Source organism: Vombatus ursinus, unplaced genomic scaffold, assembly GCF_900497805.2.
Source record: "Vombatus ursinus unplaced genomic scaffold, bare-nosed wombat genome assembly UNPS02009062.1, whole genome shotgun sequence".
NCBI classification, from domain to species: Eukaryota; Metazoa; Chordata; class Mammalia; order Diprotodontia; family Vombatidae; genus Vombatus; species Vombatus ursinus.
Genome location: NW_020948840.1, coordinates 19,489,273 through 19,508,097, shown reverse-complemented (window position 1 = coordinate 19,508,097; position 18,825 = coordinate 19,489,273). Strand labels below are relative to the sequence as shown.

Genomic DNA, 18,825 nt, shown 5'->3' with positions numbered 1-18,825 from the left:
TGGGATCCCGCCGGCCCGGCCGGACTGGCGGTAGACAGGCTTTTTGAGTTTTTTTTGGCCCATTATAATATTACTGCCCTTAGTACTTTTAACTTTCCAATCAAGTTAACTCTTCCCCTTCTCCCAAGTGTCCTTTTCCTTTCTGCCCCCATTCATTTGGATCCCCTTTTATCCGTGCTTGCAGCACTCCCCCTGCATTTTAAAATCCTCTTCAAGGTCCAGGTCGGGTAGCCCCGGCCCCTCCAGAACGCCTGCTCATTCCTGCTAACCTCAAGTGACCCCTCACCCCACGGGGGGTCAGACGGCGCCGCTCAGCACCCTGCGTAAAGGAGGTGCTCAATGAGAGTTTGCTGAATTAGGTTGGAGAGGATTCTACTTGGAATTGGGTTACAGTAAAGAAGGACACCACAGGGCACAGTTGGGTTTTGGCCTTTAGTCTGAAAAAGTGTTGATTGAAAGTGTACAACAGAGTGGGTGGAGGCAGCTGAGGGACCAGGGAGCTGCCAATAAAAAAGAAAGTTCTTAAATAAAGTGTTCACAGAGTAAAAACCAGAACCACCAGTCCTTCCCTCCAACACAACAGCACAGGCACATTAATGGTGACTTGCACAGGGTCAAGGCCTCCAGCTGGTGCCGTGCTCCACCTCTCCCACTGCCCGGTGAGGGGGCCAGTTGGGGGAGAAAGAAGGGGCTCCCGCAGTGTGCTGTGTGGAGGGAGAGCCCTCTTTGGAATGGGCTAAGCAAAGCCACCCCGGATCCCCCTGCACACCTCATTTCCACTGCTAAGGCTAAAGGAAAAAGACAAAACTCAGTCTTAAGTCCGGTGGGCTCAGAAAACAGTCTGGGTGGGCAGGGGACGAGACAGTTGCTATTCCTGTTTGGCTTTCTTGCTGCTGTCATTGCTGCCGTTCTCCCCAGTGGCTTCAGGGGTCACAACCTCTTCTAGTCTTCTCTTGCCGCTCTCAGGCAAGGGTGTTGCTGTGCTTCGAGGTTTGAAGCAGATGATTATGCAGGTCATGTTGTCACACCCAGTGCCATCCCCAGAAGTGTCAGGTGCCAGGCACTGATCCAGCAACTGCAGGAGGAACAGGTTACTTCAGTCATGGGGTGGAGACCAGAGGCTGAACCTGAGAGTTCATAATAGGGCTGGCTCTGCTCAGTAGGGATGAAAAGGAGTGGGAAAAGGGTCTGAAGCTTCATGAAAAAGCTGTCACCTGCTGGTCAACTAAGAACTACAGACAGGAAAGAAAAACTTCCACTGGATGGTTTAAAAGTTTTGCATTAATCTCCATGGTTTAGGCTGCAACAGAGACTCAATTTCCATTACATTTAGAGGACCCTCCCACTTCTCTCCAGGGTGCTCAGCTCACCTCTTCTACGATGGAGGAGAGCAGCCGAAGCTCCCCGTTTTCGTCCCTCTGGCTGATCTTGGCCTGGATAAAGTCCACCACTTCCTGGCTGCTCATCACGTTCCTGTGGCCAAACACAATGGTCAGAGCACTGCCTAGGATCCACCAGAGTAAAGGGACCCATTTTGGAGAAGGCCCAGTCATGTTACCCCACACCAGTCAATACTTAAAGAAACTGCCATCTCAGCCTCACACTTAGAGGTTTTGACTCATGAAGGCCTATTACTAAAGCAGCTCAGGGAATATAAAACTGCTTAATGCAGGCAATTAAATGACAACACCATAAAAGCATCAGGCCCAGAGCAAGAAGTTAGAGGGAGGTCTATGGCAAAAGACCTTTCTTCAGGGCCTCCCACGCCCTTGCTCACCAGATGCCATCACAAGCGATGACCATGAAGTCGTGGTCCTCATTGAGGGTTAGCACCTTAATGTCAGGCAGCGCAGAGATCATCTGCTCTTCAGGTGGCAGGTTCTTATTTCTCTTATAGAAGTGGTCACCTGGTAGGAGGATGAATTATCAGAAGTGTTGCCATCTGGACAGGGAATTGTATTAAAGGCACATGCTTCTCTCAGGCTTTGAGAAGTCATGTGGTACAGTGGAAAGAGCTTTGGGTAAAGAACCAGGAAACCAAGGCCTAGTTCCAGCTGCCATCTGACTGTCATTTAACCTTTCATCCTATTTCGTCATCTATAAAATAAGGATGATAAACCTATCCTTTCAATTATAGGGAGAAAATTATATACATATTTTTATATACAGAATGTTCCCAAATATTAAAAGCACTACGCAGACATGACCATAGGCTGTCCCTGGAAGGGTGGAAGCCCCAATATCACTCCCACCCCCAAGCCTCTTACCAATGGCTCTGGAGAGATTGAGGCCCCCATTGACTCGTCCATCCATGGTAACTTTGCCGCCAGCATTTTTGATTCTTGCAAGCTCCAGTTCATCTTCAGGCTTATGGTCATAGGACATATCTAGGGCTTTACCAGCTTCAGACACCACACATCGGGAATCTCCTGCATTTGCCACGATCAGCTGCTTCCCCCGAATCAGAGCCACCACTGCTGTTGTACCACTGTCTGAGCCAGGCTTATGAGAGAAGAAAAAGGAAAGGGTCATGAGGACCGCCATCATCATGGCCTTTCGCAGTGATGTTCATCCAAGAAGTTCCTTCCCAAGCTTCATCCTCTTATCTTGAGCCAAAGTAGATACTGGAGGCTCCTAGGATAGAAACTGTATCCACAACTTTAATAAATGGAGGCTAGGTGAAAGAATCTTTCCAAGGAAGAACCACCTCCTCCCTTAAGGTAAAGATTCTACAGACCACCATTTGACTGACAATAGAGACCCTCTGGCCAGGGCTCCCATGCTAAGACACAGATGTGATCCCGTCCCCCCAAAATCAAAGCCTTACCACACATGCCTCTGCACAAAAATTTGCTACTCCAGGCCCACTCCCTCCACCACACACACCTCCTCTTTGCCTTCCATCCCAGGCAGCATCATCTCCTCCTCCTCCTCTTCTTCCTCATCCTCTTCTTCTGCCTCCTCTGTGTCATCTTCATCATCCTCGTTAGCTTCCTCACTGCTGTATCCATCCTCATCTTCACTGCACTCCTGCCACAATGATGACGCCATACTGCTGAGATGAGGCTGAACCTTTCCTACCCTAAAGCCCACCCATCTACCACCATCAAATCCTACCTAGTCACACTCTCTCCAACCCCTAAAAAGCTGCTACTTACAGGATTGGGGTGGGAAAATTTCAGGGTGGGAAGGGTATCATCCTGAACTGGGTTTAGCTGTCATGAAGTGGGAAACCCCAGGGAAGGCCTCCCCAAAACAGCCCAAAAAAACCCCAACCTCCCCAAAAAGAAGGAAATGCCCTAATACCCCGATTATCATCTACCTTCTGGTTTCCTCTCTGGGAGATGGTTGGGCTTCTGAGGGCCAAGACTGGGTCTATCTCTTATTGCCTCCACCCAGGAAGAGAGTTGATGTTAATTGTGATGGTGGCGATATTAGGCTCAAGGAGGCTAAACCTTTAGGGGAGTGGGGAGGATGGGAGGGAAAGTTTGAAAAAGTGGGGTGGGGACAAGACAGTCCCTCTGTGCAACTATAGCACCTGTTGGCCCTCACAGGCCCTTACCTCACTGTCTTCCTCTTCCTCCTCTGCCTCATCTGACTCATCCTCACTGTCCTCAAAGAACTTGGACTTAGCAGCACGAGGTGGCTTGGCGGGGGTGGAAGAGCAGGAGGGGCCAGCCTCTCCAGTGGGGGTGATAGGCTCATCGCCCTGGACTGCCTCAGGCCCACGTTCCAAGTTGGAGGAAAGGTCTGTGTGGGCCTCAGCTATGGGGCCATTCTCCTCCACAGGGGATTCCCCTGATGGCTCCTCAGGCCCTGCCTCCCCATTGAGGCCCTGGGACCCTGGTTCCTCACCCAACCCAGCCCCAGCCTTGATGTGGGGAGGGCCCTTGTGACAGTTCTGCCCGTAGCGTGTTAGAAGTTCCTCAATCGTCATGGTGGCCTCTTCATGAAGCAGGGCTGCCTCCTCATTGTCCACTGCAGGGAACAGGCTAAATCAGAGCCCCTTTATGCCACTTTCCTTGTGGATTATTCCCCACTCTCATTCAACAGACCTGTAGCTTAAGATTCTAACTTTCCTGTCTCAACAGTGTGCCTAAGGCTCCTCTCATCTGGTCTCAGAGAGAAGCTCTTTTCTTATATACTACTTGGGAAAGGCACTAAAGGCTGGCCTGTCACACCCTCCCCATTATCAGTCTATGGTACCCTCAATCTCCCTTTCAATAGAAATACCATGGAGAATGACACCAGTCATCCAGAAAACTAAGATACTGCTCTGTGCTTAGGAAACAATCTTTTAACACTTTGGGCTGCCTCTATTCATGAAAGAGGTAAAGAAATCTAGGATGTAAGGACCACCTACCATGAGCCCAGAAGAGTCCACAGGCCACAAAGGACCACTACCCTAACCCACCATAAGTATAACCTAGGGACGGCACACCATAGTGAATGGTGAAGACTTCTTAGGTCCTCAGGAAGCCAACTTCCCAAGCATCTTTCACTAGTGTACTATGCACTCAATCAGCATTGATGAATGGCTTTTGAAATAAATGACACCATCTAATTCTACTCACCATCATCCTCATCAGCCACCTTTTCCTTTTCATCCTCATCCTCAGGGGGCCTTCCTGCAATCTGTGCCAGCTCTTTAATGACCTCTTCTGTGGTCAGTTTGGCATCAATAGCCAAGAAGGCATCTTCTAAAGCCTGGATTTAAGCAATGTGAAGAATAGAGGAAGATGGGGGAAAAAATCACAGCCTAAATCACAGGTTCTCAAACTTTTTGATCTCAGCATGCCTTTACACTCTTAAAAACTGAGGATCCCAAAGAACTTTTATTTATGTAGGTTATAATATATCTATCAATATTACCATATTAAATTCACTAAAAAAAATTTAAACTGATATTTAAAAACAATAAACCCAATGCATGTTAATATAGCATTCTAATAAAAAGTGCCAAAGCAAAAAAATTTGGTGCTGTCATTGTTTTACATATTTTTTGCAGATTTCTTTAATGTCTGGCTTAGTAAAAGACAGCTAGATCCTCATATCTACTTCTGTTTTCAATCTGTTGCAATATGTTTCTTTGGTTGAAATACATGAAGAAAATCTGGCCTCACACAGATATGTAGTTATATCAATAAGCAAAGAGTATCCTAGAATTATTATGAAAAATATAGTTGTGATGTTGTACACCCCCTGAAAGGGTCTAAGGGACCCCTAAGGGTCTTGGGACCACACTGTGAGAACTGCTGGGATAAAGAAAATGCCTGCCTACAAGGCTATAGTACACATATAAGCATGACACATTATATTCTCTAGTATCTGGATTAAGGTCCCAGGGCTAGGATGAAATTCAGAACTTTGCAAAAGATCCCAAATAGAGGGGCAAATAAAGAGGGAATGGGGAAGGTACCAAGTCTTTATTAAGGACTTCTTATGTGCCTGGCACTGTGCTAAACCTTTACAAATATTTTATTTGATCCTTGAAACAATCCTGGGAGGTAAGTGCTATTACTACCCCCATTTTACTGATGAATAAACTGAGGTAAACACAAAGGTTAAGTGACTTGCCCAAGGGTCAAACCCCAAGTAACTACCTAGCTGAAAGGTCCTGAATACAAATACCAAAAAAAAAAAAAGGTATATTTAGCATTTATTTAGTGCCTGTTATGAGCCAGGCACTTTACAAATATTACCTTATTTGATCCTCAACAACAACTCTGGGAGGTAAGTGCTATTATTATTCCCATTTTATAGAGGAGGGAATTGAGGCAAAGGTTAAGTGCCCACAGTCACATAGCTAGGAAATGTCTGAGGATAAATTTGAACTCAGGGCTTCCTGACTTTAGAGCCAGTGTTATATCTACTTTGCCACTTAAAAATGCACATTGGGGTTCTTACCTTCTGTAGTTTTCCTTCTTTGTATGCTTTCTGATCTTTGATGATCTCAGGGAGATATTTGGCACAGTATAGGGCAACCTCCTCCCCTAGAAGAAAGGTGAAATCACTCAGAGCCTGTTTCATGGCTTTCTTTGAGGTACATTCACATACAGACAGTTCTCACTTTACATAAATGGACCAATCCACAGACCTCTATGTAAAGAGATTTTTATGTCATGTGAATTTGCTTGAAGAGGTGGGGAAGAGAAAGAGGAAGGAAGAGGAACCCGTGCAGAAGACCAGCACAAGGACATGCTGGAGCTGAGGACAGAGAAGCAAGAGCAGGAGGAAGAACTCGAAGTGCCAGAGCCAGCCATGTAGGGGCCTGACCAGAATCAAGAGGAAGACCACGTTGGGGGTAGATACATGGAGGTCGGACAGACAGGAGAGGACAGGCAACACAAAGGAGCCAATGACAGATGGAAGACACAGGTGGAGGTTAGACACATATGAGTGGAGCAGGGTAAAGGTCTCCTCTCTCAGTGCCAGAGGGCTCAAGCCAAGCCCCCACAATCCTGCCCAGTAGCAATCTTTCCCCTCATCTGTTCTGCTTTCATTTGCAAGGTTTTGGGGTTTTTTGGTGGAGGAGGGGGGATGGGGGGGTTGGGAGGTCACAGGCATTGAGCTGAGGGGCAGAAGCAGAGAGAGCACAGTACTGTATAGTAAAGTTAACAAAGGTATTTTTTAGGAATGTGGATTTCTTTCAGAATTCTTTAAATCCAATTTGCAAATTTATGTAAAACAAAATTGTCTGTACTTCTCTTCTTTTTGTATACCAAAGCCTCGGCCCAGAGGAGGAAGGTAACTTGGGGGAAGCCACCTGAATAAAAACCAGGCCCAGTCAATTTATAGCACACCGAATCATTAAAGAATTGTTAGGAAGAGGGGGCAACAGCAATAGCATGAACTCCACATGAAGGAAATGATAAAGACAGCTGAAGAGACCATGGAACTTAGGCAGACCATGAGAGGCAGCTCCCCATATGACCTGCTGCCAACATGAATGAGCAAACTCTAGGTCTGATCACTAGATGCTCAAGAGGATGAACAGCTTTTAGCAAAGAGCTTGGGGCTCTTGTGCCCCAAGAGCACACAGATCTAGTCAGTTTGAGGACTGAGAATCCTAGAGTCATATGGGTCTGTTCTTAACATAGAAAAGGTGTCCCAGAATCTTGAATGAGACAATCTGCCAAGTTACACTTACCTCCATGTCCATCGTAGACTGAAAACATGGCTGTCTCACTGTCCAATTCAGGAATACAGTTGTGAGCATCCTGGGAGAAGAACAAAGTCAGACTAATGTTTCCAGGACAAAAATTACCTCCCTTGAACTTTCCTCTATCACCTCAGGTCTTGAAGATTTTCCTCAGGGCACAACCTCATGAATGAACCTTTCCCTGGATAATGCAGGAAGACTAGGTAGGGTTAAGCTTTTTTGTTTTATTTTTTAATGGTAGAAAGAAAGAAGAGAAATGAGGTGGCTACCATCCTATGCTGGCAACATTAGCCTAGTTACTTTACCCTTGGACATCCCAGCCTTGAACAGTTAGAACCACCTCTAGTTGCTGGGCTTCAAAATGAAGCTCTCTGGACGTGGGATTCAAAGAAAAAAAGTACTATCAAGAAGTGATGACTCCCATGAAACCTCCTAAGTCCCACTATAGCTTTCTTAAGCCAAAAAAGGGACTTCAGAGACTGTTCAATCCAACAATTCACAAATAAGGAAACTAAGGATCAGGAAAGCTAAAAGATTTAAGGACTCTAGCAAAGGAGAGAGATGGGTTACAACCTAGGTCTCCTGACTGAGTTGAAGACTTTATTACACTTCTTAGGTTTACTTTCAGCCACGTCCATAATAGTCTCATTTCCTACAAGGCTTCCTTCTAGTCATATTCCCATCATCTCTCCTGTCCTTCTGGACCTCTTGTTTAAGCAAGAGACAAAACTCTGAACAGCAATCTGGACAAGCACCAGAAAGGTTAACACAAAATTGGCAGAACTGATTCAACTTTAAGATTTCTAGAAACTCTTTTCTTCTTAACACATTGCTGAGGTTTTGATAACTATCTCTGTTTTCCCAAGAGATAGATATATGGGATCCATACAGTACCTATTGATGCCATCCTGTACTATCAATCTCCCCACTGCCTACAAGATAAACAATACATACACACTAGTAACTCAACCCTGCTTTCTCCTCCTCAGGCTGCAGTCTTCTCTTTCTATTCAATGCCAAACTTATTCAAAGAAGTTTTTACATTTATTATGTTTTCCCATTAATTTCATTCCTCAAAACCTTATAATCCAGCTCCCTGTCCCAACACTCTACTGAAAATATCTTTCCAAGGTTACCAAGTGATCTCTTATTAAAAGATCCCATCCTTTATCCAGGCTGCTTATCTAGTTAGCTTCCCCCAGTGCCAACTCCTTCCTAGGCACTAGGTCAGGGAACCTTTGGACTTTTGTATATTGTAGCTTAAATGATGGGATGAAAAACAGATGTTTAGGCCCTCAACAATACAGCTTCTGAAAGTGGCATTCCTATGATATTTGGAGAACCCCAATGAGAGATGGGAGACTGACCCTGGAACTGCATGAGTAAACCTAATTCCTCTTGGACAATGTAGATTCTGGCAGAGAAAGGACAAGTGAGGATAACAAAGGGACTTTACACACATGGTTGATTGGTGTTAGAAGCTCCATAACTGTACTCCAGGGAATCTAGAGGGGATTAGGTGAAACAGTCTTTACTCAAGAATGTTTACAGCAAGAATGAGAAAATTATTAGAAAGTTATTAGGCCCAATTCAGATCTAAAAGTAGGAAAGAAATGAGAATCTGAAAGTGTTAGAACTGGAAATCCAAGTGAAAAGAAAAGAAGATCTAGAATAGAAAGGATCTTGAACAGTGTTAAAGAAGAAAGAGGGAAGCCAGAGGGGGGAATCTTTTCAAAGACAGTTTTAAGGAGACTTCCCAGTATTATTTCCTTTGAAGAAAGCCAAGAGCCTCAAAGGGGAGAGTGGATAGTCTCCAAGCCAAGAAATAGGAAGGAAAACCTGGGTGGTTTCTTTGTAGCATACCCAACACAGGTAGCTGCAGGTAGAGGAAGCTGAGCCAGAAATTGTGGACTAGGGATCATAAGACCAAAATATTCCCAAGCTTCTGTTTATAGAGTCAGCCTAGAAAAGACAGGTTTCTCTAATTAAAGCAATTTTCAAGAAAAATAACACCCAAAAGGAACACCAAAGACATTATTCTATCTTCTTCAGTTTGAAACTGTCCCCAGTGAATTTATATGATGTTCTGTTGAAAGCTACAGCACTGGAATGGCTGAGAACAGAGTATCAGCTAAAGAAGATAGAGCGTGGGTATGACAGAAGCGGTAGTTACAACTATTTGCAAACTAAAAGCAAAATAGAATGCTTTAAACCCAGAGGGTTTACAACTCATTTCTCTCCTTCCATTAAGTCTCTTCCTACAGGACAAAATAAAATTAACTATTGTGATCACAACCACATCGAGCCCTGCTCAACAGCTAGAATACAGTGACTCCTATGTTGGACCTCAGGCTGCAAAGGAAGATATGAAGGATGCTGCAAGTGCAGAAGAGGTACTCAAAGGAAAAAGAAAAACAAAAAACAAAACAACACAACATAGGCCTTGAGTTGTGGGGTAGGAGAACTAGAGTTAATTTCTCTTTAGATTTGCTTTCTAGATCCAGCTGAAAATCTGCCCCTGCCAGACTGCAGCAAGGAAAACTTGAGTCCCCAAAGTCAGAGAACCTCAGCTAGTGACAGAGAAGCCTATGCTATGATGGTAAGAGAAGAAACATAAGTCTGATTTTTTTTTTCCCCACAGGATTTTCACTCAGGTGAGAGATATGCCACTGCAAAGCAGTCCAAAGACATTTCTGGAGGGGTTAAGAGGTCCAAGAGTCAGTCACACCCTGCTTTATAAAGCCAAGAAGAAATTCTATTAAGCTCACAATTGAACCCTAATCCTTCAAAGAGACTACTTTTGGAATAGGGGCAGACCCTTCCTACCATTAGCCTAATACCACAGCAAGCACAGGGAAAAGATGTGGGGGCGCCCCTGGAACAAATAGATAAGGTAATGGCCCCAAATTTGAACAGGAATATGAAGGTAACCCTGCCTATTCTAAAGAAATGAAGCAGTCTCAACCCTTCCCATGAAGTTTTCCCCAAACAGAAGGGACAAAGAGAGTTCTATTATTAGGGGACTTCTTCCAAATGAGGATATAATATCTATGTCCAGAGATGGTATTAAGCCTAGCCCCCAAAAGTACGTGATCCAGTCACAATAATATACCCCCCCACACTAACTATCCACTTAAGGGAAAAAGTTTCTTTAACCCTAGTAGGGCCCAAAGTCCGAATTCTAAATTCCAAACAGGTCCCTTCTAGGAACAGGATTAGTTCAATTTGAAGAAGTTGAACTAGATTCAGCCATGTACTTGGGAAGAAGCATAGGGGCCAGGATTACATACACGAAGTCCCCAAAAGGACTCAGGAAAGGCCCCAAGACAAAGAGCCCAAGTAATTCCCTGAGAAGAGGTCTTTATGACTTTGTATAGGAACAGACAAGTATTGACTTGTAATCCAGAGATACAGAACAGGAAGAAAAATGGGACTGCCATACCAGTAGCATAATGCAAGAGTAGAAGGTCATTTTCTGTATCCCTAGAACTCCAGGACTCTGATTAATCAATGAACATTTATTAAGCACCTACCCCCCCAAGGAGTTTACATTCTATTGGGGAAGACGACATGTACATACGTGAAAATAAAAGGAATATATACAACCTCAATACAAGGTAATTTAGGAAAGATCAGAGAAAAAGGACTCTTGGAAAATATGGTATTTCAGTTGAGTTCTGAAAGAAACTGGAGATTCCAAAAGGAGGGAGAACATTCAAGGCAGGGAGAATAGCAAAAAGGCACAGAGATGAAAAACTGAGTGCTAAGTAAGAAAACAGCAATTAAGCCAGGATAGTTGGACAGTAGAGTACATGAGAGGAGTAAGGCCGAAGCAGTCCAGAACAGGTTGTAAATGTCAGAGTATTTTATATTTTATTCTAGAAGTAATGGGGAGCCACAAGGGTTGAATAAGAAGGAAGGGTGACCTGGCTAAGTAGGCACTTTAAGAAAATCACTTTGGGGGCAGCTAGGTGGTGCAGTGGATAGAGCACCAGCCCTGAAGTCAGGAGGGTGTGAGTTCAAATCCGGCCTCAGACCAAGCACTTGACACTTACTAGCTGTGTGACCCTGGGCAAGTCACTTAACCCCAATTGCCTTAAAAAAAAAATACCAATTACCTAAAAACAAACAAAAAAGAAAATCACTTTGCTATGCCCAAAGGGCTATCAAAATGTGCATACCCTTTGGCCCAGCAATAGCAATTCTAGGGCTTTATCCCAAAGAGATCACACAAAAGGGAAAAGGACCCACATGAACAAAAATATTTGTAGCAGCTCTTTTTGTGGTGACAAAAAATTGGAAATTGAGAGGATGCCCATCAATTGGAGAATGGCTGAACAAGTTGCGGTATATGAATGTAATGGAATACTATTGTGCTATAAGAAATGATGAGCAGGCTGATTTCAGAAAAACCTGGAAAGACTTGTATGGTCTGATGCTGAGTGAAGTGAGCAGAACCAGGAAAACGCTGTACACAAAAACAGCCACGTTGTGCAATGACTAATATTGATAAACTTAACCCATCCCAGCAATACAAGGATCTAAGACATCTCCAAAGGCCTCCTGATGGAAAATGCTATCCACATCCAAAGAAAGAACTATGGAATTTGAATGCAGATTGAAGCATACTATTTGCTATTTTTTTTTCCCCTCTTCTGTTGAGTTTTGTTTCCTCTTTCTGGTGGTTCCTCCTATTGGTTCTAATTCTTACTTATAACGTCACTAATGTGAAAATATGTTTAATAGGAATGTATATGTATAGCCTATATCAGATTGTGCACCATCTTGGGGAGGAAGGGGGAGAAAAATTTTACACTCAAAAGCATGTGGAAGTGATTGTTGATCAATCAAAAGAAATTAATTAAAAAAATCACTTTGGCAGCTGTGTGAAGTACTGACTGGAACAGAAGGGACATGAGGCAGGGAAAACAAGTAGGGAACTCTTGACTCCAGAGGAGAGCAAAGTCAATGAATCTACAGTTGTAAAATTAAGTTGTTCCTATCTGGAAGTTTTCTTTCTTTCTTTTTTTTAAATGAAATAAAATGTCCTACTTAACACGCAAAGTAACACTACTAGAATTACTCTAACAATCTCTGTTCTGGTCAGGAGGGAACAGAGCTTAATGGAAAGACCAATGAAATAGGAACCTGGAGACCCAAGTTCAGTCCTGCTTCTGGTACTTCCATGTGACTTTAGACAAGTCAAAAGTTCCAAAAATCTCTATTTTCTTACCCATAAAATGAAGAGAACAGGGGAGAGGAGGGAGAGAAGGTGGAACTAAATGATCTCTGAGGCCTTTTCCAGCAATTCATTAACTTCCCTGACCTTACTTCACATTGAGGGGAAAAGAAGCTTGAAAAATCTTCTGCTTTCTAGAATGAAAGAAAAGGTGGGAGCACAGACACTTGGGAAAAGAAATTTGACTTATACACTAACGACAGTAAACAAATGCATAATCAGTCAACAAACATTTATTAAGTGCCTGCTATGTGCCAGGCACTGTGCTAAGTGCTGGGGATACAAAGAAAAGCAAAAGACAATCCCTGCCCTCAGAAGAGCTTCCAATCTAATAGTGGAAGTAAGCAACTCTGTACAAACAAGCTACTATGTACAAGATAAACGGAAAAGAATTAACTGAATGAAGGCACTTGAATAAAGAAAGATTGAGAAAGAAAGGCTTCCCATAGAAGATGGGATTTTAGTTAAACTGTAAAGGAAGTCAGCAAAGATGCTGAAAGGAAGGATGGCAAACATGAGAAGGAATGGAGGACAGCCAAATGCCTGCAGCCCAGAGATAGAGTGTCTTGTTCATGGAGGTCAGTGTCACTAGACTGAAGAGTACGAGGTGGAAGAAGACAGGAAGGAGGGGTGGGAATATTATGAAGGGCTCTGAATACCTAATGCTTTGTATTTGATCCTGGAGGTGACAGAGAGCCACAGGAGTTTACCGAGTAGGGAGATGACTTGGTTGGACCTGTGATTTAAGAAATTACTAAACGGGCTCAGATTCTGATAATCTAGCCAACAGCTCACTAATGTTCAGACTCCTTAAGAGTCTGCCCAATATGACGCATGTTCTAGTAAACCTTGTCTTTGGCTGAAAGGCAGCTTGGGTTGAATTCTTTCAGGCAGGACACGTGTTCTGATTTTGGGGTCCCAGCACCCCTAAACCACATCATTTTGGTGGCCCATATGGGGAAACTGCCTTACCCCAAGTTCTTCTCCAGCCAAGACTGGAAGGTATATAAGCTTCCCCCTTCCCCTCCTTTCTTGCTCTGCAGTTAGGGTCGCTCTCCAAGCACCAAGGCTTGGAGGTGCTTTTTAGGGCAGACAGTTACGAGGCTGTCTCACACTCAGCCTGACACTCTCAGGCTCTCTGTCCCCTGGGTCGGTGCCAGGCCATGGACCTGGGTATACCTTCTGCAGCATAGAGGACAAGGACGAACACCTTATCTGGAAGTGTATACCCAGTTCTGTCAATTCTCTCGGTGCTAGGGAATTGGGGAAAACTGTAGCTGCTTTTTGGTTCTCTGAGACTTTCTTACTCCCTTCCCTCTACACCTCTGAATCCTCCTTCATGGAGGTTATAGGGAGAAGTTCAGAACAGCTAAAAATATCTTGGCAGATTCTGGAGGTTTTGTGATTGATCATTAAGGAGCTGAGAACCACCTCCTTACAACCTTGGTCACTCCCTTCCGTCTCATATAAGAGAGTTTCACCCTTTCCCCCTCACCTTTGATTTTGCCCTCCCCCACCTGGGGAAAAGGAGGGGGAGGGGCTACAGCATGGGCCCCACTGGCAATGGCCTTGGGCCCTAGGGCAACCTTTGACTGGAAGCATCACCCAGGTTCAGCCCATCCTGCTTAAGGTAAAGAAGCTAGGCTCCGACCTTGGGTAAGTACGCTCTTTTAAAGTTGTAGTTTTAACTGTTAATGATAAGATGTTGATTCTCTGTGTAAAGTAATTTGGAAATGCATTTAACAAAACTGAAGTCACCAGTTGGTAATGAGTTTGTTTCATGTTTCAAATTGGTGAACTTTTTGTATAAGATATGTCAAGCAACTTTTCAAAATTTGGTTACCACTAAAATAATTTGGCCATTGTTGCTTATTGTTTTAATGTGTAAACTTGCACAAAAAGCTTGTTTGGGTTTTGTCTTGCTAAGACTTTGCAATTATATAGGAATAATCTCTAACATTGGCTTTGTATACCAGAACAAATTTAAATTTGAGATGTAAATCCTGGAAAAGTTTTTCCTAAACTGTGATTAGTGAAACTTGCTGTTTGAGGTAAAAGTTCATGGGATTTTATTTTGAGTTGTCTGATGGGTTCGTAATCCATCAATAATCAGTAATCTACCATCTGAGAGAAATGCCACAAGCTACTCAAGAGAATGTGATACTGGTGGGAAGTCAGCGCTGGGAAAAGCTGAGAGGACAATTTTAGCCTCAGTCTAAGATGGGATCCTCCTGGCTCAGTTTCCCCATTATGTTCCTTTGAAAAGATATGTTATCCACCTGGCTATTCCAGAGTCTAGCTACGAGGTGGATTTGATACTGCATGGTTGGAAAACTGAATTATCTGAATCCAAACAGAGCTAAGGATGTTTTACCCTCTCAAAGTTGGGCCCTAAATCTAGTGCCTGCTTTATATCTGGGCCCTACAGTCTTTTCTGTCAGATTTGTGTCTTCCAAACTACAGGCCATTCACCTACAGTTGGTAGCAAACAGTGGGTTTAGGAGACAGCCAATGTCTCCCCATCATTCCCTGGATGCAGCCTGTGCTCGGTTCCAGTCAACCTCCTCTTTGGGTACCGTGCAGGCAGGGACAGCTCTACACCCCTTGCCAGCAGGGAGCAGTTTCAGAAGCTGAGACCTTCACTACTTACACCAAAAGAATCTGGGTCCCATTTGTTTGAGGAGGGAATGGTGAGAATGGGAGCTAAATCTCTGGCGTTTGCCTGAGGCTATAATCCCATCAACTGGTCTTTCATTGTGGCTACACTCAATCTCCCAATTCTGTCACCCTTAACCTAGCCTAGGCCTACCTCCCTATGCCTGCCCCGCACCCTTATTCCTAGCTAGGCTCCATTCTCCCTTGGTCATAGGTCCCCAGTGTTCTGTTCACCTCAGGTTACTGGCCACTCCCATCCAGATCTCCTTAGACCCCTCCTCCAGTCACCCCAAACTACTTGGCCACTCTGAGATCCCTCCCACGCTCTTTCTGTATATAAGGTCCATCTTGTCTCCATTAAGGTGCTCAGATTCTTAAAATCTATCCACTTTTCAGATTCTTACAATCTAGCCATAGGCTCAGATTCTTATAATCTAGCCAATAGTCACTAATGTTCAGACTCCTTAAAAGTCTGCCCAGTGTGACAGATGTTCTAATAAACCTTGTCTTTGGCTGGGAAAAAAAAAGAAATTACTAAATGGAGGATAGATTGCAATGGGGAGAGACTTAAGACAGGCAGACCCATCAGCAGGCTATTGCAATAAGCAAGGTGTGAGGTGATGAGGGCCTACACCAGGGCTGTGGCAATAAAAGAAAGGGGCATATTCATGAGATGTTGCAACGGTGAAATCAACAGACCTTGGCGACATACTGAATATGGGGGGTGAGAGATAGGTAGGAATCAAGAATGACTCCTAGGATGGAAGCCAGCGGGGGTAGGAGGATGGTGGTGCTCTCAATAGTAATGGGGAAGTTTGGAAGGAGGAATAATGCAGGGGTAAAGTTCCATTTTTAATATTCTGAGTTTAAGATGTTGAGTAGACAACATCCAGTTCAAGATCTCTGAAAGGCTGGAGATGCAACACTAAAGGTCAACAGAAAAGTTAAGGCTAAATATTGTAGAAGGAATTAGTACTTAACTATAAGTAATACTAAATGACTTACAATATCCTTTCTAAGGCTGATCCTGTAGATTCTATGGGGTTGATAGGGGAAGAGGCAATCCACTGTCCTTTCAATAATGATGTCCAGTATTAGATCTCATCACATTCAAAAGCAATGCTTTCAGTGATCCCAAACAGCTATAAAAACCCATTATCAACATCAATATTTTCTTGTGGTTTTACATACTTATGGTTTTGAAATCACAAATATCATGCCCTTAGAAGAATAAAAATTGCAGATGACCCAAAGAACAACTGAAAGACACATGCCAAATGTAAGTAGGTGGCAGCAAATTACAAATAATGGCTTGCACATGAGAAGTTTTAGGCTTAAAAAACCTCAAAGATGTAATTAGGAAAAAGGAGAGGTCACTTAGTGAAAGTGAAAGAAAACACAACCCAAGTACTACACTGGTTATCTATGAAATATTAAAAGAATCAGAGGAAACATTACTCAAATACACCGAGTAGAACCTTTTGAAGGTTTTCATGGACAGACAGATAACCCTGAGAAATGATGAATGAAGAAAACAAATAATTACAAGAAGACATATGAAATGATGCAGAATCAAAAAGCAAGACCAAAATAACAATATATTTACTGACTCCAGCCCTGTACTAGAAGATAGTATCAAGCAGCAGCAAAACTACTGACAAGTACAATGGACAGCAATGGTACCACCCCTTTTAAGTAAAAATTTTATTGATAATATTTGTTTTTACATTGACCAAATTTCTCCTTGTATCCCTCACCGTTCTCCTACTAGAGAACCACCCCATATAACAAAGAAATTTTTAAAAGAAAAAAACCAGCATAATTAGCCAACACATAAAAAACACTGAAAATACATGCAAGTTTACACATCCACAGTAGCCTTTTGTTAAGGTTACAGTACACATTCCTCATTTCTTTTGTCAACTAATACATAACTGAAGAGTATGGCTAACAAACTGGATGAAGGAATTGGGATTTAAAAATATTTTTACAGGCTAGAACATTGGGCCAAATCTTGAAATTTAACCAGGATAAATGTAAAGTTTTCAACTTGACTTTAAAAAAAATTAACTTTACAAGTATAAAATGGAGGTGATATGGCTAGCTAGCAGATTATTTGGAAACTATCTGGAAGTATTAGTAGACTACAAGCTAAAACAAGTCAGGTGTAATATGAAGTCCAAGAAGGGAAATGCAGATTATATTAAAAGGTATGTTGTTTAGGATTAGATTACATTAAAAGACAGTGTTTAGTTCCATTGTACTTCACACCATAATCACACATTTAGAATATTGTGCTATTGTGTTTCTGATTTGGCACTGTATTTTATAATGATGTTGATAAACTGAAGAGCATCCTCTAGATAGGCCATCACCAGGACAGTAAAACCTGCTATTCATGCAGTAAGAGGAGTGGTTGAAGGAAATGGGAATGTTTTTGGTAGATAACTTCAAGTATTTTGAAGGGCTATCATGTAGAAAAGGGATTAAACATGTTCTTCCTGGCAGAGAAAGGGGGGGGGGGGGAATGAAACACTTTAACATCCCTGAAAGACAAAGAGACTAAATATTGCAAGTTCTAGGAGAGGTCCTGCCTGACACACTAATTGTTTTGGCCCTGGTCAAGTCACTTAATCTCTCATTGCTCTCAGACAACTCTCAGTTATAAATGAGTTACCAAGTTGCTGACTGATCTTCATGGGAGGGGGCAAGGCTGAAGAAGTTTCTATAACATGAGCTTCCTACACATGTGAAATCCCAGTCAAAAAAAATTTTAGAAGTGATCATGGACACTTGTAATTTTGGTGGGAATGTTCTAATTAAAGAATTTTCTTCTGTGAAAGGTGGTGAACTAAGGGTCAGGAAGAATTATTCTCCACATACCCCCAAAAACAACCACCACCACCAAAAATAAAACAACAACAACAACAAAACCAGAGGGCTTTTCCCTCATCACTCTTCTTGGAGTTAATTGTGACAAAACTGGAATGTGGACCAATCATCCAAAGCCCACCAGTAATCAGGAAGCTTCCTAATTGGCTAAGACCAAAATTATGAAATAGGTGAATGAGTTTGGTTCAAAGCACCCAAGGTGGGCAGAATTCTAAATTGGCAGGTGGTGTTTTTAGGTAAGGGTTAAAATTCTTTTTATGAACCTTGTAGGAGTGGGAGTAGAGTAACAGCATGCTGAGGCTTGGGTTTACAGCTAGCAAGAACAGCTAGCAAGCTAGGACTAGTCTAGGCAGAAATTTTTAAAATACATATTTCTAATTACCTTGACATATTAATTGAAATTGTATTTTCCCTTGTAAATAAATACCCCTCAGCAAAGAATTGGAAATTGAGAGGACATCCATCAATTCGGGAATAAATGAACAAGTTGTGGTATAAAATTGTAATGGAATACTATTGTGCTATAATAAATGATAAGCAGGATGATTTCAGAAAAACCTGGAAAGACTAACATGAACTAATGCAGTGAAGTGAGCAGAACCAGGAGAACATTGTACAAAGTAACAGCAATACTGAATGATGATCAACTCTGAATGATTCAGCTATTTTCAGCAAGACAATTCCAAAGGACTCATGATGAAAAATGCTATCCACCTCCAGAGAAAGAATTGATGGACTGATGGAGTCTGAATGCAGATCAAAGCATACTATTTTTCACTTTATTTTTTGTATGGGTTTTTCTTTTGTTTTGTGTTTTCTTTCACAGCATGATTAATATGGAAATAGGTTTCACATGACAGCATGTATATAACCTATA

General features: G+C 42.7%; 1 protein-coding gene across 2 annotated transcripts in view; it reads right to left on the bottom strand.

Annotated features, from left to right (window-relative positions):
* Positions 1–413: 413 nt before the first annotated feature.
* The window catches only part of PPM1G (protein phosphatase, Mg2+/Mn2+ dependent 1G), a 35,383-nt gene continuing 16,971 nt past the window's right edge, over positions 414–18,825 (bottom strand). For both annotated transcript variants that reach the window (XM_027850496.1, XM_027850497.1), the window contains exons 2-10: positions 7,151–7,220; positions 5,908–5,993; positions 4,575–4,707; positions 3,563–3,978; positions 2,887–3,030; positions 2,268–2,502; positions 1,778–1,907; positions 1,371–1,473; positions 414–1,075 (exon numbers count right to left, since the gene is read on the bottom strand). In XM_027850496.1, the coding sequence (XP_027706297.1) occupies positions 869–1,075; positions 1,371–1,473; positions 1,778–1,907; positions 2,268–2,502; positions 2,887–3,030; positions 3,563–3,978; positions 4,575–4,707; positions 5,908–5,993; positions 7,151–7,220 (1,524 nt within the window). In that variant the 3' untranslated portion in view covers positions 414–868. The remainder of the gene's footprint in view (positions 1,076–1,370; positions 1,474–1,777; positions 1,908–2,267; positions 2,503–2,886; positions 3,031–3,562; positions 3,979–4,574; positions 4,708–5,907; positions 5,994–7,150; positions 7,221–18,825) is intronic.